Source organism: Bufo gargarizans, chromosome 8 (genome assembly GCF_014858855.1).
Source record: "Bufo gargarizans isolate SCDJY-AF-19 chromosome 8, ASM1485885v1, whole genome shotgun sequence".
Lineage (NCBI taxonomy): Eukaryota > Metazoa > Chordata > Amphibia > Anura > Bufonidae > Bufo > Bufo gargarizans.
In genome coordinates, this window is record NC_058087.1 from 119,886,241 (window position 1) to 119,912,394 (window position 26,154).

The 26,154-nt window shown below is 42.3% G+C and overlaps 1 protein-coding gene across 1 annotated transcript in view; it reads left to right on the plus strand.

The window, feature by feature from the left end:
- The window catches only part of LOC122945306 (ATP-dependent 6-phosphofructokinase, liver type), a 378,493-nt gene extending 363,418 nt beyond the window's left edge, over positions 1-15,075 (plus strand). The window contains exons 21-22 of the mRNA XM_044304347.1: positions 7,424-7,529; positions 14,564-15,075. Of these exons, the coding sequence (XP_044160282.1) occupies positions 7,424-7,529; positions 14,564-14,711 (254 nt within the window). The 3' untranslated portion in view covers positions 14,712-15,075. The remainder of the gene's footprint in view (positions 1-7,423; positions 7,530-14,563) is intronic.
- The last annotated feature ends 11,079 nt before the right edge of the window (positions 15,076-26,154 follow it).

The following is a 26,154-nucleotide window of genomic DNA, read 5'->3' on the forward strand; positions in this document are numbered from 1 at the left end:
TTTGAATACCTTGAGGGGTGTAGTTTATAGAATGGGGTCATTTTGGGCGGTTTTGATCATGTAAGCCTCACAAAGTGACTTCAGACCTGAAGTGGGCCCTAAAAATTGGGTTTTTGTAAATTTCTGAAAAATTTCAAGATTTGTTTCTAAACTTCTAAGCCTTGTAACATCCCCCAAAAATAAAATATAATTCCCAAAATAATTCAAACATGAAGTAGACATATGGGAACTGTAAAGTCATCAACATTTTTGGGGGTATTACAGAAGTAGAGAAACTGAAACTTTGAAATTTGCAAATTTTTCCAAATTTTTGGTAAATTAGGTATTTTTTAATGCAAAAATATATTATTTTTTTACTTCATTTTACCAGTGTCATAAAGTACAATATGTGACGAAAAATCTCAGAATGGCCTGGATAAGTCAAAGTGTTTTAAAGTTATCAGCACTTAAAGGGACACTGGTCAGATTTGCAAAAAATGGCCTGGTCCTTAGGGTGAAATTGGGCTGAGTCCTTAAGGGGTTAATACAGAATGCTAAAAAAATTAGGGATGGAGGGGTTAAAAATAAATAAAACTCCCCTCATCCACTGTTCGCGCAGCCCGGCTTCTCTTCTTTCTTCGTCTTTGATGACCTGGGAGGAAAAAGACCATGTGATGAGCGCAGTGACATCACCAAAGGTCCTTTTGCCAGGTCCTGAAGAAAGAAAAGGAGATCCGCTACGCGACCAAGTGAATGGGGTGAGTTAAATTTATTATTTTTAACCCCTCCATTCCTAATTTACTAATCATTCTGTATTAAGAATGCTATTATTTTCTCTTATAACTATGTTATAAGGGAAAATAATAAAATCTACAGAACACCTAACCGAAACCCGAACGCATTAAAACGATTTGCACTCGCACAGAAAAATCTTGCATTTTGCCGCGACTCACCCGCTTCCTATCCGGCCCTCACACGCGATGCCCATGTGAAACAGGCCTATATGTGTCTCCCAGGTTCCTAACATATGCTGAGGAAAGCTATTTAGGAAAGGGTTAAAACCACTAGCCTGCGTTCTGATGAGAAGCACCTGGCAAGTTCCCCAGTTCACTTTGCTATCAGCCTTGGGAGAGGGAGAAGCAGAAGCCACATCTCTCTGAGAGACACTAAATGTCCTATGCAAGGAAGCTGCAAGTATCATAGGTTGCTGTACAGACGGTGTGTTTAGTTGGTTGGACTGAGGATAGCTCAGCCACGTCCTAGGGAGGGACCTAATGTTTAGTTAGAGCCTGGACAAGGCTAGATGTTGTGTTTATGATTTTGTTTTATGTAACCTGTGGAAATAAAAATGTCAGGACGTCAGTTTAAATGCACTTCTGTGTCCTTAGTCCTCCTGGTGCGTAATAGAGTTTCTGTTCCCCTACCTTTCACCTCTGGAAAGGAGAGCTTGTAAGATGTATTGTCACAATTGGTGGAGGATGCGTGTACCGCAAAAAACAGCGCCTGTAGCCGCCAATATGGAGGATATGTTAAAGGCCATGCTGCGAGCCACTGCAGCCCAGCAACATGCAATCAAAGTGCAGCAAGAAACTAATAAGTAGACAGATGATCTGATGCGATCTCGTGCAATGCAGCTTTTTGCTCTATCCAAGATGCAAAAGAAGTATCGTGCTGTTTTGACTGAGGTGGTGCAGCGCCTTGCAGACCGGACCCCTAGGTCGACTGAAAGTGGCCACTTGGGAAAGAGAGATATATCTGCTGGTAACTACCTACAAAAGATGGACGCCACAGATTATGTGGAGGCTTACTTGATGACTTTTGAGTGCACCGCTGAGCGTGAAAGATGGCCACCAGACCAGTGGGATAATAGCCCCCTTTTTGAGTGGAGAGGCTTAGAAGTCTTATTACTATTTGGATCCTGCAGATGCTCAAGATTGCCGTAAGCTTAAGACGGAGATTTGGCCCATTTGGGGGTCACTTTGTCAATTCAGACGCAAAGGGTGCATCATTGGGTTTTCCAGGTAGACAAAACAGCTCGCTCCCAAATGCACAACCTGATACACTTAAACCAAAAAGTAGTGACAGCCGGATGTTCTGTCTCCTCCAGAGGTCGTGGAGTGTATGGTGGTGGACAGATATCTTCTGAAAAGTAAGCAAGGTCCAGATCTGAAACCTGGTCTGAACGGGCAGAAAGGTCAAAGACTGACTTACTGAGATCAGTGCATATTAAATGCTTTCTGTGTAAGGGTCCAGGACATATTGATGCTAACTGTCCTTTAAACTCTGAACACATGTAGTGTGATATGAGTACTATGCCAAATGTGAAGTCTATGCAAGAGAGAAAAAAGGACAGGAGGCAGCGCCTCATGTGTGGTGCTGTTTGATTAAGATAATGCCATAAAAAATAGTTGCGCTTACCATCTGTTGTTGTGAAGAGTCACAACAGCTATGTCGCACTTTGCTGATTTTGCGTGATCAGCAAACGGGATGCCTGCGCTTTTGCCTTTGTTCCTACCTGGACCAGAGATGCGGTCGTCAGGATGAATTGGTCTTTGAGGAGATAAGAGGAAGAATTGGAACCTCTGTATCAGTGCGGTCAGCAGGAGTCTGATACCAGGTGGGTATTGGTAAATGCAGTGTGATCACATTAGTTAAACCTCTAATAGCTTACAGTCCCGGACTGTAGGGGTCACCTATATATGCATGGTGAAACACGCAAGTATAATACTACACTCCTTTGCCATAGGAACTATGGTCAAGCGGGTCAGGTAGCGGTTATACCCACTCTCCTGTATGACATAATACTGGGGTGGGATTTTCCTTTTTTCTGGGAATTGTGGGAGGAAAGGTTTAAAGAGCCACCAGTGGGTATGATTTCTGGAGAAAGGAAAACCGGAGTGACAGAACCTGAGCCTCTTGATGATGATCTGTCATCTCCAGGGAGTGCCACTTTACCTTTTAATGTAATGCCAGGTGACACAGAAGCCACCAATTTAAGTGAAGTGTCAGAGGAGAGGATTGAAAATGTGTTATCAGTTATAAAGATTTCAAGTGACAATTTTGCCATAACGCACAGCCTAGTGACCCTACTCTGGTTCGGGCTGAGGAAAATGTAAAGATAATAAATTGAGTACTGGTTTACCCAGGTGTCACACTTGCCTATCCACATATAGCGATGCAAATGACTTGCTGTATCAGATAGACAAGCAAGGTGAAGACATTGTAGAACAGCTGATAGTTCCTAAGCCATTTAGGTGGATTGTCTTGGATCTAGCACATGGTCATTTGTTGGTGTGCCATCTTGGGATGGAAAAGAAAAAATAACGTATTTTAATGTGTTTCTTTTGGCCTTGGCTTATAGCAGATGTTCAGGATTACTGTGCTTCCTGTCCCGAGTGCCAGTATACAGCCCCTTCCCCTAATTTTCTAAGCCCACTGGTGCCCTTACCCGTTTTGGAAGTGCCATTCGAACAAATTGCTATGGATCTGGTAGGCCCTATTGTGAAATCTGCTCAGGGACATCAGTACATACTAGTGATCCTAGACCATGCCACTAGATATCCAGAAGCTATTCCATTAAGAAATATGGCTGCAAAGATCATAGCCAAAGAGCTGGTCCAGGTATTTAGTAGGGTTGCGATCCCTTAAGAGATCTTAACGGATCAGGGTGACCAAATAATTATGTCTGCTATTTAGAGTGAAGCATATCCGAACATCAGTCTACCATCCACAAACTGATGGGTTGGTGGAAAGATTCAATAAAACCCTGAAAAACATCCAATCTAATGTTTGCCATATGGTGAGTACTGTAGTCGTCTACTGGGTTTTCACCTTTCAAACTTCTGTATGGCAGGCACCCCAGAGGGCTACTTGATGTCGCTAAAGAAACATGGGAGCAAGAATCTAACCCTTACCACAGTGTAATTGAGCATGTATTGCTGATGCAGGACCGGATCAAGGCAGTCATGCCCTTGGTTCGGGAGCATATGCAGCAAGCCCAACAGTCTCAAAGTAGAATCTATAACAGGGTTGCGTAACTTCATCTTTTTAATCCAGAGGATCCGGTGCTTGTGTTAATACTCACTGTAGAAAGCAATTTTTAAGTAAGGTTGAACTACCTAGTTCATCAGCCTGGAAACAGAAAACCAGAACAGATCTATTATATTAACTTGATAAATCCCTGGAAAGATAGAGAGTCTTTGGTTGTAAATTCTCTTCCAAAGTCCTTATTCCCACATCAAAAAACGGAAACACAGGAATTCGTAATGAGAAATAGAGACTTTTTCTCAGAACTCCCAGGCCTCACTCATGTGATAAAACACGATATTGTCACAGAACCTAGTGTTCAGGTGAATGTTAAAGGGTTTCTACCATCAGAATTACTGTTGTGTAGCTGACTGACATTAGCAATGTGCTAATGTCAGCACTACATAACAGTGTGTTTTTAATTGCGAGATTATTTTTTTTTTTAGACCTACGGGTATTATAACAGTCAACAAGTGAATAGTCTAGTCCGATAGTTTTAATCCCCAAACCTGATGGGTCCATCAGGTTCTGTAATGATTATCGCCAGTTAAACTCTGTCTCAAAGTTTGATGCCTACCCAATGGCGAGCTAATAGAAAAACTGGGTAGCGCTCGGTACATAACAACGTTGGCCTTAACTAAAAGGTAGTGGCAAACGCCACTAACTGAAAGTGCAAAGGAAAAGACTACTTTTTCTGCACCTAGCTGTCATTTCCAGTACACCAGGTTGCCATTTGGCCTACATGGGGCACGAACAACATTTCAGCGTATGATGGACAGGATTCTAAGACAACATATTAGCTATGATTCAGCGAATCTTGAATCCCATCTACAAAAAGTGCAAACTGTGGTGGATTCACTAAGACAAGCAGATCTCATGGCAAACCCTAAAAAGTGTGCCATTGGCTTGGAATTAGCTAAGTATTTGGGCTGCGCCATTGAATGGGGTATACTCAAACCACAGCTAAGCAAAACTGGCCTAGACCCCTAAACAAAAAGCAAGTGAGGCCTTTTCTGGGAATTGCGGGGTATTATAGAAGATTTATCCCCAATTTTGCATCTATTGCGGTTCCATTAACAGACCTTACAAAAGGGAAGATTTCAGTGATGATAACGTGGACCCCAGAGGCTGAGAGAGCATTCCAGTCCCTGTGTTTCCAGCTAGTACTGGTATGTCCGGATTTTCAAAAACCCTTCTCGGTGCAAATTGATGCTTCAGATGCAGGGTTAGGTGCAGTGTTGTACCAAGTAATTAATTGGGAAGAACACCCTGTCTTCTACATAAGTCGAAAGCTGAATGACCATGAGAAGGGGTATGCCACTGTGGAGAAAGAGGCTTTGGTCATTAAGTGGGCCCTTGACTCTCTCAAATACTATCTGCTTGGAAGAGAGTTCACCCTCATCACAGACCATGCACCTCTGAAGTGGATGCAGAATAACAAGGAAAAGAATAGTAGGGTAACCAGGTGGTTTCTGTCCCCTCCAGTCTTTTAGGTTCACATTATAGCACTGAGCAGGCAGCCTCCAAGGAAACGTGGATAGTATGTCTTGTACTTACTGTTTGTTGAGCCAGGGTGCTCCAACCCATAGGTTTGTGCAAGGGGACGGGGTGGGTGGGAGTGTGGTGTCTCACATGGTATTTCACAGGGTGAAGTAATTGAGGGTGTATATGTGTCTCCCGGGTTCCTAACATATGCTGAGGAAAGCTATCTAGGAAAGGGTTAAAACCTTTAGCCTGGGTCTTGATGAGTTAACCAGGCTCCCCAGTTCACTTGCCTTGGGAGAGGGAAAAGCCACATCTCTCTAAGAGACCCTGAATGTCCTTTGCAAGTAAACTGCAAGTATCAAAGGTTGCTATACAGACGGTGTGTTTATTAGGTTGGACTGAGGATAGCTCAGCCATGTCCTAGAGAGGGACATAATGTTTTTTTTTTTACATTTTATTCCGGGAGAATAAAGGCATAGCAAAATGTACATTAAATACAAAGATGGGGTACATGACTTGTCATTAATAATTGTACATTCAGTTCCAGTGGCCTAATAAAAGACATTTACTTTCTATTAATTTTGCCGACCATAAGCCTTAATGATCGATGGAACCTAGATCTCCCAAATTTTCTATTTTCAATTCAATTTTCAAGTCATAAACCAAAGCTTCTCCTTCTAAGATGTTCCCCTTGAATGTAACAGAAAAAATCCTGTCAATTGGATTCCCTTCAACAGTTTCTCCACCTTATGGTTAAGAATAATCTCGCTATTCTGCTGCCAAATTTCCCAGTGTTCCCTTTAACTGTTCCTCTAAGTACTATTTGGTGTCTTGGAATGGTTTCATTAGTTCTTTCCTTTCTACCGGAGATAAGGAGTGGACTATAAACTTCCTCCATTTTCGGAAAAAGCCTTTGGTATCCTTTTCCTTGTTCTTCTCTGTTTCTAGCCTATCCATATAGAGGATATGTTTCATAGTTCCTATGGCTTCTTTCAATGTAGGAATGGTGGGATATAACCAGTGTCTAAGTATCGTTTTCTTCACTGATAAAAGGAATAAATGGACGCCCTTCACCCGTCGATTGGGTGATTTCACCTTTATGATCATAAGGTATATAATGAAAGATGCAGTGTAGCGGTGTACTTTGTGTATCTATTCCCCAGACTTGCTTTATATAAGCTATTGCTCCTTCCCATAAATGCTTCAAAGTGGGACAATTCCAAAGACCATGTAGTAGTTTAGCAGTTTGTAGGTGGCATTTCGGGCACCATCTGAGATTGTGTGAAGGGGCATCCTTGTATGGCAAGTCAAAATTCTAAAGTGCATTTCTCTCCATGTTTCGCTACTAATAGCTTGCCTCACCCTTTCCATCCCTTCTCTCAATTTATTTGTCAGTGACCCAGCCCCTAGTTCCTCCTCCCACTTCTTAAACACTGACTCCTCTAGTGAGGTGGATTGAATATTCTGGATTTTCCTGTATAAATCCGAAAGGGAAAATTCCTGAGATCCCACCAAGGCCCTGAACTAATTCTATCACTCCGGTTCTCCTTGTTTCATGGCTTGTGCCCAACAGTACGATTTTATTTGGTTGTATGGTAAAAAGTAGGTGGTAGGGAATTGGAACTTAGATTGGATTTCTTAATGTTTAGTTAGAGTCTGGACAAGTCTAGGTGTTGTGTTTTTATAATTTTGTTTTATGCAACCTGTGGAAATAAAACTGGCAGGATGGCAGTATAAATGCACTTCTGTCTCCTCAGTCCTTTTTGTGCATAATAGACTGACTATTCCCCCTACCTTTCACCCCTGGAAAGGAGAGCTTGCAAAACGCAATGTCACAGTAGTTTCTAAATACAGTTTTCCAAGGAAGGAGCATTGGTAGTAATTTTAATATCATTTGATTTTAATTTCTTTTCATGTATTTTTTTCATTCAAGGCCGTGTATTTGCCAATTCTCCAGACACAGCCTGTGTAATAGGTCTGAAGAAGAAGATCGTGGCATTTACATCTGTTTGCGAGTTGAAAAAAGTTACTGACTTTGAGTAAGTATACACAATTAATTAAAGGAAATAGAATGTATTGTAAATGTATTTAATTTGCTTATTTAGCAGCAGTATATTCTACCGTGCTGTACACTAATTGTAACTCACATTAGTCATTGTTCCTGGTGGGGCTCTCAATCTAATTTCCATACCTCAGAAACACAGAAGTAGAATTACTGAAATTCATATAATTACTGAAATTCATATAACCTGTTGGTAAATATAGGGAAATGGTAGTTGTCAAAAGCAGACACTCCTGCCTCCAATATTTCCTAATCAAACTGCCTAATAGTAAATCTTAGTTGTCCATAGCAACCAATCAGAGTTCAGCTTTCAATTGTTTCAGGAACTGAAAGCTGAGCTCTGGTTGCCATGTGCAAATAAGAGTGATTTATTACTCAGTTTGATAAAAGTGGCCTGTTGTGTCAGAAAGACGGTGTTCTTCCTAAAACAGCGAATAATGATTGTGGAAGGCTATCTGCGAAGCAGATTGGTTAAGGAAACGGAAAAGACCTTTGCCGACAAGTACCCAGAAACAAAACCACCAGCTAAACAGCTCTGTTGCAAACATGAAGAAACTGAGGCCTTCATCTATTAGGATTGCTGAAGTTGTGCATGAAATTCAGCAGCACATTGGAAATAGCCCCCAAATATCAACTCAAAGACTATCTCCGCAAGTTGGTGTATAACGAATGATGTGTCAGCGAGCGCTGAAATCTCTGAACTTGAAACCGTACCGAATAACGCGTATGTAAGAAATTAAAAAGGCTAACAAAGCTAAACACATAAATGACTAAATCTGGTTGCTGACTATGATTGTTGACGGACATTTGGACCCAATGTCATGACGGACAATGCTTGATTTCATTTATCAGGTCAGGTTACAAACTGTCGGGTGGTAATAATTCAATTAAGAATGATTAATTATGGTCATAAAAATTATTAACCATAACATTTTTTTTTTTATAAATTCTTAAAATCATGACCTGGTGAATTGTAGACAACCTAATTGATACAATTCACATCTGAGTCCGACTATTTCCTCAGATAAATAAGTTCTTTTTGACGTGAGATGACGTTAATGATAAACATGTAGTTCTGCATTATACAATAATACACAGGTATTGTAACCAATAAATCTGCATATTTTTATAAGATTATAAACATATATAAGTAAATAAACACAATGAAACATGCAAATGAATATATTCAGCGTTGATATAAAGCATTACAAGCTTAACAATACATGTGAGTGGAAATAACTTGTCACATTATAACCAAGCCATTATTAGGTTAGGATATCAAAGTAGGAACATAAGTTATATATATTACTATTGTTCGGAGAAAGCCTCATGATATCAGGACGGGCATGTCTAATCCTAGACATCAATATGGAATGCTAAATAAATTCCACCCCCTCTAACCAACTACACATCACATGACTTCAGGCATGGGCAAATCCAATCAAGGATATAACTTAGAAGACATAACTGTATCCTTCCGCCCCATCCTGGACTATTTTCACACATATAACTTTGGTAAGACTATTAAGACAAATAACAGGGATATAGGATCTTTGCTAGACCATATCTTAAATGGGAAGGACTTAAAATAAGTCTTTCCTGTGGGAATCCATCACTTAGCTTGGCGAAGAATGTTCTATCAATATATATATATAAGCAATTATTTAATGCTTTGCTAGATTATGAGTCTTGATTCTTCTGCAGGTAGAATGAAGCCTCACAATATCCTAAAACTACATCTCAATATGGAGATGATCAATTAATTTAATTATTTATTTATTCGCCAATCTAGATGGTATAATTTCACCCACACTATCAAATTAGTCTTAATAAAATGAAATATCATTTTCTGTGTCTCTTACCAAGTCCTAGTAGAAATCTCACTTCTGTTCCTAGGAAAGCTGGGTGGTCCATCATAGCGCATCTCATCATGGCTTTCATCCTGATAGACCCCTCTAGAGAGCTCAACTTGTCTCCTTCTCTCCTCTTTTTTGTCTGTCTGTGTTCCCCCCTGTGTATGGTTTATGATCACAAACTTATCAGTTAGACACACCTTCCTCATTTGGAGCTTTCCAATCATTGTCGGATGGGTGTGATCATTGATAAGAAATTACATCATAACCTTACCCAGAATGCACTTTTGCTACTGTTGTAATGTCACCTACTCATACATAGGTGGCACTGCTGTGTAAGCTATTTGCATCATAGTATAAAGGGTTAACTTCTGTAAGTCTGAATAAATGTATAATATACAATTGACCTTAAAAGCTTTAATTCAAGGCTATAGGGATTAATTCTGACACTTGTAGCAATTAGAGACAGACCTCTAGGCGTCTCTCTGAATGTTTCTCACACTGTTTATTTGTGGATCGTAAATAACTTCAATGGCTTTGTTTTCTCAGAGATATCAGTACCTCCTGCCATACCAAAGAGGTGAATGATTGTTACAAAACATACATCTTCACAGACACACTTTTAGAGACGAATATTCTCCTAATGAGAAATATATATAATATACTGGATACATGTCTTCATAACATATAACAATATAATAGAAAGTAATATATATATATATATATATATATATATCCTACTTCCTACAAATTTTCTTATGCTAAGGACTAAGGCTCATTAAATGAATACATACATATTATATATTTGCTTCATTGATAAATGCCTAATTGTATAGGTAATTATCACCAGCTGCATAGAGCTTATCTTTATCTTCCGTCATAAATTTAAAAGTAGATAAGAAGGCCTCTTCTCAGACTGGTATATTCATGAGAAGAATAACACTAAAAAGTAGAAACCTTCGTGTGACCTTACTTTGGCCTTCTCAAGACATACAAAATTGAAACTGTAGTCCAGCATGGCTCTTAAAGGGAATGAACATTCATCTTGACTAAAATGAATTGGATATCAATGTATTTACCTATGAAAAGGCACAACAAAACAGAGGTTTATATGATTTTACTTGAAAAATTATGTTTAACGGCCATATTAAAACAAATTGTGGATGGCACTATTGTGCGGGATCTGTGGATGGCACTGTTATGAGGGATCTGTGGGTGGCACTGTTATGAGGGATCTGTGGGTGGCACTGTTATGAGGGATCTGTGGGTGGCACTGTTATGAGGGATCTGTGGGTGGCACTGTTATGGGGAGGGGGATCTGTGCACGGCACTGTTATGGGGAGGGGGATTTGTGCACTGTTATGGGGAGGGGGGGATCTGTGGATGACACTATATAGCATCTTATGCCACCCTGCTGTCTACATGGTTCCTCCTCATCCTCCACCTCGTCATCCTCCAGAACTGTGCCCTGGCTGGACAATTATGTACCTGGCTTTTGTGGGTGCAGGAACCCACCCTCGGAGCGACTTGTGAATGACTGGCTGGAAACCCTACAAAATGATCCCTCTTCCTCCTCCTCCTCCTCCTCCTCCTGTGCCACATCCTCTTCCGTCATCGCCAGCAACATTTTTTCAAGGAGGCATAGAAGTGGGATAGTAACGCTGAGAACGGCGTATCAGCACTGGCCATGTTGGTGGAGTACTTGAAACACCTCAACAAGGAACACGGGTCTCGCATGGAGCCCCAGTCATTGGTGGTGAAGTGGTGCTGTTCCGCAGAGTGACTCACCCGTGCATGCTGTAGCTGAAACTGCTGCTGCTCGCCTGCTGCTGGCCAGCATATGCAAGGTGTTGTTCCACCTTGTGGAGACGTCGCATATGAGGCGGTGAGCGGGAAGGCCGAAGTTACACTGCGGCGCTGACAGGCGAGCAGCAGCAGGGTGAGAATGCCGAAAGCACGCACAGCCTGCACTTTATGCACCAGCTCTGACATATCGGGGTAATTTTGAAGGAATCTCAGCACCACCAAATTCCGCGCATGTGCCAGGCAAGGGATGTGCGTCAAACCGGCTAGTCCCAGAGCTGCTACAAGATTTTGCCCATTATTGCACACCACCAGGCCGGGCTTGAGGCTCACTGGCACCAACCACTCATCGGTCTGTTGTGCCATGACAGTCCACAGCTCCTGCGCAGTGTGTGGTTTGTCCCCCAAACAGATAAGTTTTAAAACTGCCTGCTGTCGTTTACCCCTGGCTGTGCTGAAGTTGGTGGTGAAGGTGTTACACTGACCGGATGAGGAGCCGGTAGAGGATGAAGAAGCGGAGTAGGAGGAGGAAGCAACAGGAGGCAAATTGAAGCGCCCTGCAATCCTCGGTGGGGGAAGGACATGCGCCAAACTGCTATCTGCCTCAGGCCCAGCTGCCACTGCATTTACCCAGTGTGCTGTTAGGGAGATATAACGTCCCTGACCGTGCTTACTGGTCCACGTATCTGTAGTGTGGTGCACCTTGCCACAGATGGCATTACACAGTGCACACCTGATGTTTGTCCCCCACTTGGTTGTGCAGGGAAAGGATGGCACGCCTGGAAAAGTAGTGGCGGCTGGGCACGACGTACTATGGGACAGCCACCGCCATAAGGATTTAAAAACTCTGTCTCCACCAGACAGAATGACAGCATTTCAAAGTTCAGTAATTTTGAAATGCTGGCATTCAGGGCCAGGGACCGTGAGTCGGTAGGGGGGTACTTCCTCTTCTGCTCCAGTGTTTGAAACATGGGGAACTGAACGGTTCTGTGGGACATTGTGGAGATGCTTGGTGACCCAGATGGTAGTGTTGCTGGCAGATCCTCTGTTTGCGGGGTGGCAGGTGGCACTGTCACTCCAGAGGTGAATGAAAAGGGTGAGACTGCAGCAGAAGAGACCTTTTTTTTTTGTTTTTGAGGGGTCTACTCGACTACAGCTCGTGCTTTGCACTTTGATGCCTGGTCATGCAGGTTGTGCTCAGGTTGAGAACGTCTATGCTTCGCTTCAGGTTCTGATTGCACAGTGTGAAAACCACTCGTGTCTTCTCATCAGCACATTGTCTGAAGAACTGCCACGCCAGCAAACTCCTTGGAGCTGGCTCTGTACTCTGTCCCTTGCTGCGGTGGGCAGTAGCAGTCTGTCTAGGGGACGGCCGCTACGCTTTTGCACCCTGCTCCCTCTTCTGCTGTTCTGGTGGCTCTGTGCGACCACCGCCTCTTCCTCCGAACTACACAGGTCACTCGCATGACCTTGATTCCATGTGGGGTCGAGGGACCTCATCATCCTCCACATCATCTTCCACCCAGTTCTCACCCCTGCCTTCCTTGTTGGTCTGCACACTTTCGAAAGCCCCAGCAGTTGGCACCTGTGTTTTGTCATCATCCGAGACGTGCTGCGACGGTCCTCCCATGTACTCATCTTAAAAGATAAGTGGTTAGGCATCGGTGCCTCTCTTCCACTTCTGGCGCAGGGCTAGCTGGATGGCCCTTGGAAACCCTGCTAACAGAGTCATCAAAAGGCAGAAGAGACTGCTGCATGACTTGGAGCTAAGACTGCTTGGCTGATTTGCAAGGGGGTGAGGTGAAAAACTGATGGACATCGGCTGCAGGTGCCAACTCTGATCTTTCAGCAGGAGACTGGGTGGGAGACAATGGATTGCTCACAGTGCCTCCAGTTCCTTCACAATCTACTATCGCCTGTACTTGTTCTGGCCTCACCATTCGTAGAGCCGCATTAGGCCCAACCAAATACCGCTGCAGGTTCTGTCGCCTACTCATACCTGAGGAAGGTGTTTCACTTGTGCGTGTAGCTGGCACAGATCAACTACGTCCTCTCCCTGCAACAGGAGCTCCACCAGCAGCAGCACAACCTGGGCCACGTCCCTTATTTGACGCTCTCCTCATATTTCTAAAATTTAGGATCTTGCCCAAAATGGGTGTTTTTTTTTATAGCCGAAAAGAACAGCAGTATGTAAAGGGTGTATCTCACAATGACATATGCAGCAAAGGCTGCAAAATTAAGCTTTTTGCCCAAAATTTGAGTTTTTTTACTAACAGAATAGAACCACAGTATGTAAAGGGTGTATCTCACACGTAAAGTTGCAGACTATGCTGCAATTAAAGATTTTTGCCTAAAATTTGAGTTTTTTAATAGCGGAATAGAACAACAGTATGTAAAGGGTGTATCTCACAATGACAAATGCAGCAAAGGCTGCAAAATTAATCTTTTTTTTTATTATATTCTGAAGGTGTTAGTAATAGTATACTTTTATTACTGAAAGTAATGCCCAAGTTTACACTATTTTAAAGGGGTTCTGCAGTTTTTTTAAACTGATGATCTATCCCCTGACGATCAGCTGTTTGAGAAGGCAGCGGCGCTGGTAGTAGTGCCGTGGCCTTCTCGCTGTTTACTGAAGGCCCAGTGACGTCACGACTAGTATCAATGGCCTGGGTGGGGCTAAGCTCCTTTCAGGTGAACAGAGCAGGGGATAGATCATCAGTTTAAAAAAACTGCAGAACCCCTTTAAATTATTGTAAACTTGGCATTACTTTCAGTAATAAAAGTATACTATTACTAACCCCTTCAGAATATTATATTAAATAAGAAAATCTGCAAAGCTGTCTTTAGTTTGTTTACTAAATTATGCTAGTTTTTATAGATTAACATGTTCTTGCATGAGAGGAGCTGTGGTATTTGCTGATAATGCATATAATCAGGGCTAATCAATAACATTCCTGCAGTGGGAGAAGTAAACAGTTTGTATGCAACATTATGTCCCATACACAGGGCAAGGCAGTATACACACAGCCTATATGGCGGGGCGTGGAAGATATTTGTCTCCCTGTTACTCAGCTGTGTTCTGTACAGATCTATTCTCCCCTAGAAGCACAGTCTCTATAGAAAAATGGTCCTGCAGATATGGCATACAATAGAACATGCTATGATATTTTTACAAATCCGACAGAAAGCCACCATATGAAATCAGAGGCGTAGAAAGTTACAGCAGTGAACAGTAAATAGGGGCACTGTTGCTGTCTTGTGAATGATACCTCAATATTATAATTTGTGTATACACTTTATATAACATTGCTTTGTGCTTTATATTAATATGCATTCTTTTACTTTTATCATTTAGGCATCGGATGCCAAAAGAGCAGTGGTGGCTGAACTTGCGTTTGATGCTAAAGATGCTGGCTAACTATCAAATCAGCTTAACAGAATATGTTTCAGGGAAGATAGAACATGTAACTCGCAGGACTCTGAGTATTGAGAAAGGTTTTTGATTAGTCCTAGGATATGTGATATTCTTGTATAATGATAGGATACAAAACTGTAAATGCTAAACACAAATGCTAAATCTAGTTTAGCTAAATTGGGTAATTTTTACCAGTTAAACCCCCTTTCTGGTTACCATTATATGCTTCAAGTTTACTTTTAAGCATATAGCCAGTGAGATTTGCAGTAATTATCAATGAATCGAGACCTACAGTAAGTATGAAAGGAGTGTGTGTGCAGGCACCCTGAGTATTTCTCAGAAATTAGTTTTGTTCTTGAATGTAGAACGTTTTAGATTCTTTAATGAGAAAACATTGCTCTGGATAAATCACCAAAATTAAAACTGTATTAATAAACGCAAATAAATCATTATTTCTGTATTTACTTCTGTATTTCTAGGTAACAGTATAATGTGTTTTATTTGGGGAAAAAGCTGTTATTTTGATATTAAAGGGTTATATTAAGTATGGTAAAGGACACAGGCTAATACATTGCAAAATTATGTTCTCTGCAATCAGGTGATCCTCTCAGGAACCATCTACAGGAGAACGGCTAAGGAGAAATGAAATTTTCTATACTAGTCCTTAAAAATGATTTTAGGGATTTGGGTCAAAAGCTTAGGGCAAGGATCTAAAAGGTAGTATTTTCCAAAATACTGCCTGTACCACGAGCCACACAAGAAAGGCAGTGGGAGATTAGGGAGGTTAACAAGTGGCTCAAGAACTGGTGTAGGAAGGAGGGGTTTGGGTTCCTGGAGAATTGGGCCGACGTCTCTCTTGGCTACAGGCTCTAACGTAGGGATGGGCTGCACCTCAATGGGGAAGGGGCAGCTGTATTGGGGGAGAAGATGGCCAGAAGGTTGGAGGAGTGTTTAAACTAAGGACTGGGGGGAAGGTAATTACGTTATAGGATGGGAAGATAGTGCAGATAGAGACAGAGGGCGAGGTAATGGGACTGGGGGAGGAATGGAAGGAGGGACTAGAGCAGTTCAGAAGGAAAGTTGTAGGGTAAAAATATACATAAACCTCTTAAATGTATGTATACTAATGCCATAAGCCTGACTAAAAAAACTGGGGAATTGGAATTAGTGATGTGTGAGGAGGACTATGACATAGTGGGAATAACTGAGACATGGCTGGATGATAGGTATGACTGGGCAGCTAATGTTCAGGGTTACATTCTGTTTAGAAAGGATCGCCAAAACCGGAGAGGGGAGGGGTCTGCCTTTATGTAAAGTCCTGTCTAAAGCCCACACTCCGCGAAGATATAAGTGAGAGACATGAACATGTGGAGTTACTGTGGGTAGGAATACATTGAGGCAAATACAATAATAAATTACTAATAGGAGTTTATTATAAACCACTTAATATACCGCAGAAAATCTAATACTAAACGAGATAGAGGAGGCAAATAATAATGAGGTCATTACTATGGGGGACTTCAACTACCCAGATATAGACTGGGAAACTGAAAATTGTATATATCATAAAGGAAACAGGTTCTTGGCCCGACTAGAGGGACGGCCAGACTGGACTTGGTATTAACCAATAGACCTTACAGAACAACAGATGTGCAGGTTGGGGTACACCTGGGAAATAGTGACCATAAAGTAATAACCTTCCAATTGTCATTCAAAAGAGTGTTTCTTCAGGGAGGAACAAAAATACTAAAGTTCAAAAAAAGCTAAATTTAGCCAACTAAGGGTATTTTCACACTAGCGTTTTTCTTTTCCGGCACCGAGTTCCGTCATAGGGGGTCAATACCGGAAAATAACTCCTCAGTTTCATCCCCATGAATTCTGAGTGGAGAGAAATGCATTCAGGATGCATCAGGATGTTTTCAGTTCAGTCACTAAACAGCGTTTTGGACCGAGGAAATACCACAGCATTCTGCGGTATCATCTCCATCCAAAATTCTGGATCAGTTGCCGGAATGCCGGATCCGGCATTAATTTGCATTGAAATGTATTAGTGCTGTAAAAATACTGCTATGCCGGATCCGTCCTTCCCATCTGCACATGCGCTGATTAGTAAAAAATTTTAGAAAAAAAAATAGAAACTGATCTGTTTCTTGCAATGCATTTTTTTTTTTAAAGGCTTTATTTTTCCATTTTCACAGAGAAATAAACAACAGGGGAACAGACACCTCAACAAGGTGTAACCTCAACCATCGCATTCAATTGACAGGCATGATAATAGGATTACATATAGATATTGTATCTTCAAGTGTAAAGGTTGTTAATACAATTCACTTAAATAATACAAATCAGTCATAAAGCAGAATCATTTCATTAGAACCTGTCACCATTGTTGTAGAAAAATTAATAGTTTTTAATCAGCTCGCATCAAAGTTTGTGTAAGGAAAAAGGTAAATCCATTTTCCCTCAGCTGCAGTTAGAGACAGACCCAGGTGCTACCATCTTGATCGAATTCTTGCTGAGCATCTCCTCCGCCTTGCTCAGTGTGTTCCCTTTTATTTACTAACAAAAGGTGTAAAAGGGGCTGGCCCAAGACAAGGATGCAGGAAGTGATAACATAGGAAGACAAGACACCATCATTTTGAATAACCTAGCCAGCTAACAAACACATGTATACAATAATCTCCCATTTCCACTGGAGCAAACTTTATCCAGCCTTGCTCAGTGATCAATGCCAGATAAAGTTACTATGATCCACATGCAGGTTTATTTACAGTACAGCGTCATTATCTCCAGCGGCTGATCAGGCGCACTAGAGACAACAAACGCACGTTCCTTTCGTTTATATTGTTCTCTTAACAAATGCATCCAAGCCAATAAATCTGCGTCTTGCGCGGGGGCCCTAGCCGGCGGCAATACATGAGCCAACAAAACACTGCTCTGCTGAACACATCAGTCTCCCCTGGCCCACAGCTCAGTGCTTAGCACATGGACCATTTGCCGATGGAGTCCCCTGCGCCCAGCAGCTGTGACAGGACATACACGGGAAGATATCCACTCCAATGGTTTACCCTGACACTGAGAGACTTGATGACAATACACAATATATTAAATACACATCCTAATAAAATTTCCACAACACCATTCACACACACATTCATACTGGCAGTGACCTGGACATCTCTGGACTCCTCCATCCCAATTACACTGTAACCGAATTTGCACTCAGCCATATATCCCAGATCTTCACACATTTTTCCAGTATACCCCTGGCTTCATAAGTTAGCTTATATACTGATAGTGTAGCATTAATAAGCTGTATCTAATGAGAGAGTGTTTTTTTTTGGGGGGGGGGGCGTCCAATTCAGCAGAATTTACTTTCTTGCATAAAACCTCAGCAACCTATAAAGGATTCTGGTGTATTTAGTTGGAATAATATCATTGACAAGCCCCAGTAGACTAACTTCAGGTGTTACAACTGCTGGGAGCCCCAGACGAGCATCAAGATACTTATGCACCTGCAACCAGAATTCAGCAATGACCGGACACTCCCATACCATGTGCAAAAGAGTCCCCTTGCCATTATTACATCTTGTACATGTATCCGAAGCAAGTTTATGCATGCGTACCAATATTACTGGGGTAAAGTAGACTCTGTGTAGCCATTTGGTTTGAATCAGCTGATCCCATGCACAAATCACCGCCCCCCCTCCAGGAGGCCGACAACTTTCTCATGATAATCTTCCAATGCAGGAATATCAGCCCTCCACTTAAGAAAAGCCCTTACCATTGGCGAAGGTCCAGAGGATAGAAGGAAAGCGTAGAAAGATGATACCATTTTAGTATGACTTGCCCGTCTGGCAATTTTCTCTACTGCACTATATTCTAGCCTCAAAGGACCAGCCCAAAACTGGGATTCACAAGCATGTCTCAGTTGGAAAAATCTAAAGAGAAATTCTCGTGGTCAAGCAGAGAATTTATTTCCGCCAGTTTAGAATTTTCCTACAAGGGTATCACTGGGGATAGTGTCTTGCTTTCCCCTCCATCCCCCCCCCACCACCACCACCACCACCACCGCAAATGCATTCCATGCCTTGATCACCCCCACCATCAGTGTAGTAAGATGTTTTACCGGGTACTTCCCTGCTCTGTACACTAAGTTTGTCATAGGGGGAAGTCATCATTCTGAAGGGGGAAGTTATCATTATGGGAGACTTCAATCTTCCCGATGTAAACTGGAAAACCAAAATGGCTAGTTCTGCCAGGAGTACAGATATTCTAAATTCCCTACTGGGATTATCTCTACAGCAAGTAGTGGTGGAGCCAACCCGGAAGGAGGCCATTTTAGATTTAGTATTCACAAATGGGAATTTGGTATCTGATATTACTGTAGGGGAAAGCTTGGGATCTAGTGATCACCAGTCAGTGTGGTTTACTATAAGTATAGTGACTGAGTCACACCACACAAAAACAAAAGTTTTAGATTTTAGAAAAACTGACTTTTCTAAAATTAGATTAGTGGTACACGAGTCCCTATCAGACTGGAACAGTTTCATTGGAGTCCAGGAGAAATGGGACTACTTAAAAGTGGCACTATTGAAGGCAACAGAAAATTGCATTAGGCTTGTCAGTAAAAGCAAAAAAAGGAAGAGACCACTGTGGTACTCAGCAGAAGTGGCCAAAATTATTAAAAACAAAAAGATAGCATTTAGGAATTATAAAAAATAAATAAAAATGAGGATGAGAGACAAATTTATAAGATTAGGCAGAGAGAGGCCAAACAAGTTATAAGAGCTTCTAAAGCACAGGCAGAAGAAAAATTAGCTCAGTCAGGAAAAAAAGGTGATAAGGCATTCTTCAGATACATAAATGAAAAAAGGAAACTAAAACAAGGAATTACCAAATTAAAAACTAAAATAAGGTATATGGAAGAAGATAAAGAACTAGCTGACTGCCTCAATGAATACTTCTGTTCAGTTTTTACAAAGGAAAATGAAGGAGAAGGACCTCAGTTAGGAAAGAAGACTAATGAATCTTTTGACGCATGTGTCTTTACAGAGGAAGAGGTTCTAAGTCAACTGTCTAAAATTAATACAAATAAGTCACAGGGGCCTGATGGGATACACCCAAAGCTATTAAAAGAGCTCAGCGGTGAACTAGCAAAACCATTAACAGATTTATTTAACCAATCACTGGCAACAGGAGTCGTCCCAGAAGATTGGAAATTGGCAAATGTTGTGCCCATTCACAAGAAAGGTAGTAAGGAGGAATCGGGCAACTATAGGCCAGTAAGCCCGACATCAATAGTGGGGAAATTAATGGAAACCATACTTAAGGAGAGGATTGTGGAACATCTAAAATCCCATGGATTGAAAGATGAAAAACAGCATGGGTTTACTTCAGGGAGATCATGACAAACTAATCTTATTGATTTTCTTGATTGGGTGACTAAAATAATAGATGGAGGAGGTGCAGTAGACATCGCTTATCTAGACTTTAGTAAGGCTTTTGATATCATTGGGCTTGGACTCCCATATTGTTGAATGGATTAGGCAGTGGCTGAGGGACAGACAACAGAGGGTTGTAGTCAATGGAGTATATTCAGACCAAGGTCTTGTTACCAGTGGGGTACCTCAGGGATCTGTTCTGGGACCCATATTGTTTAATATCTTTATCAGCGAAATTGCAGAAGGCCTGAATGGTAAGGTGTGTCTTTTTGCTGATGATACAAAGATTTGTAACAGGGTTGATGTTCCTGGAGGGATACACCAAATGGAAAAGGACTTAGGAAAACTAGAGGAATGGTCAAAAATCTGGCAGCTAAAATTTAATGTTGATAAGTGCAAGATAATGCACCTGGGACGTAAAAATCCAAGAGCAGAATATAAAATCAGTGATACAGTCCTAACCTCAGTATCTGAGGAAAGGGATTTAGGGATCATTATTTCAGAAGACTTAAAGGTAGGCAGACAATGTCACAGAGCAGCAGGAAATGCTAGCAGAATGCTTTGGTGTATAGCAAGAGGAATTACCAGTAGAAAGAGGGAGGTGCTCATGCCGCTCTACAGAGCACTAGTGAGACCTCATTTGGAGTATTGTGCTCAGTACTGGAGACCATATCTCCAGAAAGATATTGATACTTTGGAGAGAGTTCCGAGAAGAGCTACTAAACTAGTACATGGATTGCAGGATAAAACTTACCAGGAAAGATTAAAGGAACTTAACATGTATAGCTTGGAAGAAAGACGAGACAGAGGGGATATGATAGAAACTTTTAAATACATAAAGGGAATCAACAAGGTAAAAGAGGAAAGAATATTTAAAAGAAGAAAAACTTCTACAAGAGGACATAGTTTTAAATTAGAGGGGCAAAGGTTTAAACGTAATATCAGGAAGTATTACTTTACTGAGAGAGTAGTGGATGCATGGAATAGCCTTCCTGCAGAAGTGGCAGCTGCAAATACAGTGAAGGAGTTTAAGCATGCATGGGTTAGGCATAAGGCCATCCTTTATATAAGATAGGGCCAGGGGCTATCGATAGTATTTAGTATATTGGGCAGACTAGATGGACCAAATGGTTCTTATCTGCCGACACATTCTATATTTCTATGTTTCTATAGCTTCATATGATCCCATGAGAGCTGCCTCCAATACCACCGCCGGGTTATAAGGGTATGCCTTAATCCACCAAGCCGCATAGTTTAGTTGTGTCGCAATATAGTATAGGTACATATCCGGAAGCGCCAGGCCACATCTCTCATCCCTAGCTATGCGGGAAATTGATTTATTCCATAAAAAGGGTGTTAGTAAGCGATCTAGGGTCTCAAAATAAGATTTCTGCAAAGTTAAGGGGGGGTCGCTCTATATATATATATATATATATATATATATATTAACAACTTAGGAAGAAGGATCATTTTAAATATATTAATGCGTCCTATCAGTGATAGTGATAGCGCCTCCCAAGCTTTCAGATTTTGCAAGATGTATTTAACTACCGGATTTATATTCAAAGCCACAAATTGGGTGACATCTTTCTGTATAACTATCCCCAGGTACGTGAAGTCATTCACCACCTGAAGTGATGATCTGGATGAAATACTCTGAGGGGGAAACTTGTCAACTAAATATAATGCTGTTTTGGCCCAATTGACCCGTAGTCCTGAGAATGTTCCATACAGGTCCACTATCTCTAGCAAGGCTTCCAGGGAATGGCCTACATCTCCTAAATATATCAGCATATCATCCACATAAAGCGAGATCTTTTCAGATATACCTGCAATATCCCAACCTCTTTTCAGCACAAACGACTTGACCAAATATCCATTGACTCTTACCCTAGCCGTCGGTTGTAAATAAAGCAGATGCAACCACTGGAGGAAATTTTTGGGAATCCCCATTTTCTTTAGGACTTCCCACATAAATCCCCATTCCACCGAATCGATTGCCTTCTCATTATCCGATGAGGCAATCGCTATGCTGCCTGCATTATCATGCGTATTTTGTAAGTTTATAATAAGTAGTCTCAGGTTTATGTCTGTCGTTTTCCCGGGCATGAAACCGGATTGATTCATGCCCACTACAGATGAATTGACTGACGACAATCTGCTAGCCAGTACCTTAGCCAATAGCTTAGCGTCTGAATTTATCAATGATATGGGCCTATATGAGCCACATTGATCCGGAGGCTTCCCTGCTTTGTGTATGACCACTATAGTAGCTTCATGGAACGATGTCGGCAAGGCCCCACCCTCCAAAACATACATAAATAGTTTACTGAGCCTCTGACTCACTTCCTCAATCTGAAAGTTGTACCACTCCACAGGGAAGCCATCTGGACCAGGAGTCTTTCCTTTTGCCAAGGGTAATATTGCATGTTGAATTTCCTGTGGGACTATGGGGCCATCTAATAATTGCTTCTCTGAACGCGCTAGCTCCGTCACAGGGATAGTATCCAGAAAAAGTGCTATTTCCTCTGCAGATTTGGTAGCTTTAGAGGAATATAAGGAGGAGTAATAACTAGCAAACTGGTCACATATCTCTTCTGGCGTAGTAATGAGCACACCCTGCCCATCCCTAATTGCTGGTACTACTATGTGTGGGGTTTCTGTTTTAGCCAGATACGCTAAAGTTCTCCTGCTACTATCTCTCTCAGCAAAGATCTTTTGCTTCTGAACCATGAGTCATTTTTGCGTGAATTCGGTTAAGTATAGAGTATACTGCCTTTGAGCTAAAAACCAAAATGATTGCTGCTCTGGCATGGGGTCATCTATATAAGCTCTTTCTGCATGAACTAACTTTTCCTCTAATTTCACCCGTGAGGAGAGCAGTTCCGTTCTATGTTTTGCTATCGCTGCTATTAGTACACCTCTTAAGACAGCCTTACATGCATCCCATACCACCAGTGGATTGGAGGAGCCCTCATTAACTTCCAAATATGCTGAAATGGCTTCCTTACACGCCACACCCACAGGAAGAATGTCCAACCACTTCGGATTCGACCGCCAAGTAGAGCGCGGACCACCACTTGGTAATGTAAGGACTGTCTGCAATGGGGCATGATCCGAGATACCCCTTGGCAGATATTCTGCAGCTTTCACCCACTTAAGCCCCTCTTGATTTGTAAAGGCCAAATCAATACGGGACAATGAGTTAAAAGAGGCTGAGTAGTTTAGTGCTCTCATTAAGAGAAGCAAAATAAGAATATTGCAGGTTTGATACCTTTTAATGGCTAACAAAAATAGAAGTAATGATGTTACATAGCGAGCTTTCGAGACATCACCAGTCTCTTCATCAGGCGTACTACAAGAATATATGAAGAAACAGCAATATATATACGATAAGAAAAGAGGCATGGGGGAATGAATGGACGTTTGAAAAAAAAAAAACATATTAAAGATCTTGAGAATGAGTCCTTAATTATCTTACAGATAAGGGGTGTGAAAGTTTTAGGGTCTCTAAATTGATGTTATCTCAGAGACCTGGTGCCCCGACTATGTCTATAGAAGACTCTTTAGATCTTGTAGTGTGTTATTAATCCCGGGGACAAATTCAGTCTAGTATTCAAAGTGTCAAGCAGTGTTAAAAATTTGTATTCCCAAATTCTTCTAGCTTTTTGGGATTTGAAGTTCCCTTTTAATATGAGAACTTTCATATGTTCTACATTGTGTCCTGGTCTACAGAAATGCTTAGCCACAGGAAAGTGTAGCTTCTTCTCTTTAATTGTGTGGCGGTGGGACCTCATCCTTGCATTGAGTCTCTGTCCTGTTTCTCCAATGTAGAGGCCTCTAACAGGACATTTAGTGCAGAGAATCAGATAAACAACATTAGATGTAGAACATGTAAATGTCCCAGTGATCCTATAATCTTGCTGTGTGTTGGGGATCCGGATCTTATCTGTTGTCATTATATGGGAACAGGTTTTGCATCTTTTTATATTACAGGGATGGGTTCCTTTTTCTGTGGTACATGGCCTTGAACTTGATCTGATCAGAATGTTCCTTAGATTTGGAAGTTGTTGGTAAGCTAGTAAGGGGGGGTCTGGGAAGATTGTTTTTAGTCATTCATCCTTATGTAGGACATGATGTAATTTTTTGGCAGTTTTCCTGAGTACCTCTAGTTGTGGAGGCATACGCCCAGCTTGCCTCCGACTCCGAGAGTCCCAGTGAGGATGAAGATGACCCCACATTCCTGTTGTCATCCGCGTCCTCCACATCATCTAGCGATGACTATGAGCCCCCATGGCGGCGGAGACGCCGCCAGGCGGAGTAAGGGGACCGCCATGTTAGGGACCCTGTGGCCCGCACTAGTACGAGCAGCTCTGGGCTCGTACTGGTTTCCCGGCCCACCAGTTAAATCTGCCGGAGTACCCTGCCGGTGAACTTGTCTGGTGTAGCCCAGAGCGATACGAGCCCGTGATTCCTGATTTAGTAGGCCAATCAGGAATCCAGATTTCCACAGTGGGCTATACTGAATATTACTTTTTTTTCATTTTTTCAGTGACCCACTGGTAAATCTGATGGTTGAGCAGACGAATCTGTACGCAACAGTTCGTCGCTCAACACCTGGGCTCCTTTTTGGCCAGGCTCGGTGGCTGGACGCCGGTCAGCCAGCCGAAATGAGGACATTTTGGGGCCTCGTGCTGCATATGGGCCTGGTCAAGAAACCCAGCGTCAGGCTGTACTGGAGTGGGGACGTCTTATACCAGACCCCACTTTACAGTACAGCCATGACACGCTCACAGTTTGAGGCCATCCGGAAATGTCTGCATTATTCAGAGAATGCAGTATGTCCTCCCCGAGGTGATCCTGCCCATGACCGTCTGTATAAGATACGGCCGGTCATCGATCACTTTGGGGCCAAGTTCATGGAGGCCTATGTACCTGGAAGGGAGGTCACGGTTGATAAGTCTCTCATTGCGTTCAAGGGGAGACAAATTTTCTGCCAGTATGTGCCCTCCAAGCGGGCGAGGTATGGCGTGAAGCTATACAAAATTTGTGATAGTACCTCAGGGTACACTTACAAATTTTGTGTATACGAGGGGCAAGATTCCCGGATTCAACCCCCAGAATGTCCCCCCACTCTGGGTGTTACCGGGAAACTTGTGTGGGACCTTATGTACCCACTGCTGGATAAGGGTTACCACCTGTACGTGGATAACTTTTACACCAGTATCCCCTTGTTCCAGTCCCTTTGCCGCCAGATCCACGTCCGCTTGTGGGACCGTGCGGAAAAATCAACGCGGCCTCCCTGCCCACCCCCTCCAGGTACCTATCCCCAGGGGTGAGACCCGTGCCCTAACCAGTGGAAACCTGTTGCTGGTCAGGTATAAGGACAAGAGGGATGTCCTTATGTTGTCCACAATTCATGGTAACGGCATCACCCCTGTCCCTGTGCGAGGTACCGCGGCAACGGTCCTCAAGCCCGATTGTATCGTCGACTACAATCGGTATATGGGAGGAGTTGATTTCTCGGATCAAGTCCTCAAGCCATATAACGCCATGCGCAAAACCCGGGCATGGTACAAAAAAGTTGCGGTCTACTTGGTACAGGTTGCAATGTACAACTCTTTTGTACTATCCCGAAGCGCTGGCAGCACAGGGACATTCTTCCAGTTCTATGAGGCAGTCCTCAAGGCCCTGATCTTTTCGGACTGGGAAAGAGCAGGCCGGAGTACCTCGGGAACTGTAGGCGCCCGGATCGTCCCTGGCCAACACTTTCTAGGTGTGGTCCCCCATACTGGAAAGAAGGGCAAACCCAAAAAAAAGTGCAGTGTGTGTCGCAGGAGGGGTATACGGAAGGACACCAGTACTCAGGGCAACACGTGCCCCAATCATCCGGGCCTCTTCATTGACGGTTGCTTCAGGGAGTATCACACTTCCATGGAGTACTAAATTTGTATCTCAATATAGCACTGACATCGGATAAAAAAAAACTGGTTCTCAGACTTGACACCCAAAAAAACTAAAATAATTTATTAAAAGTAGACTTATTAGGTATTGCTACATCCGTAAGAATCTCCTCTATAAAAATAC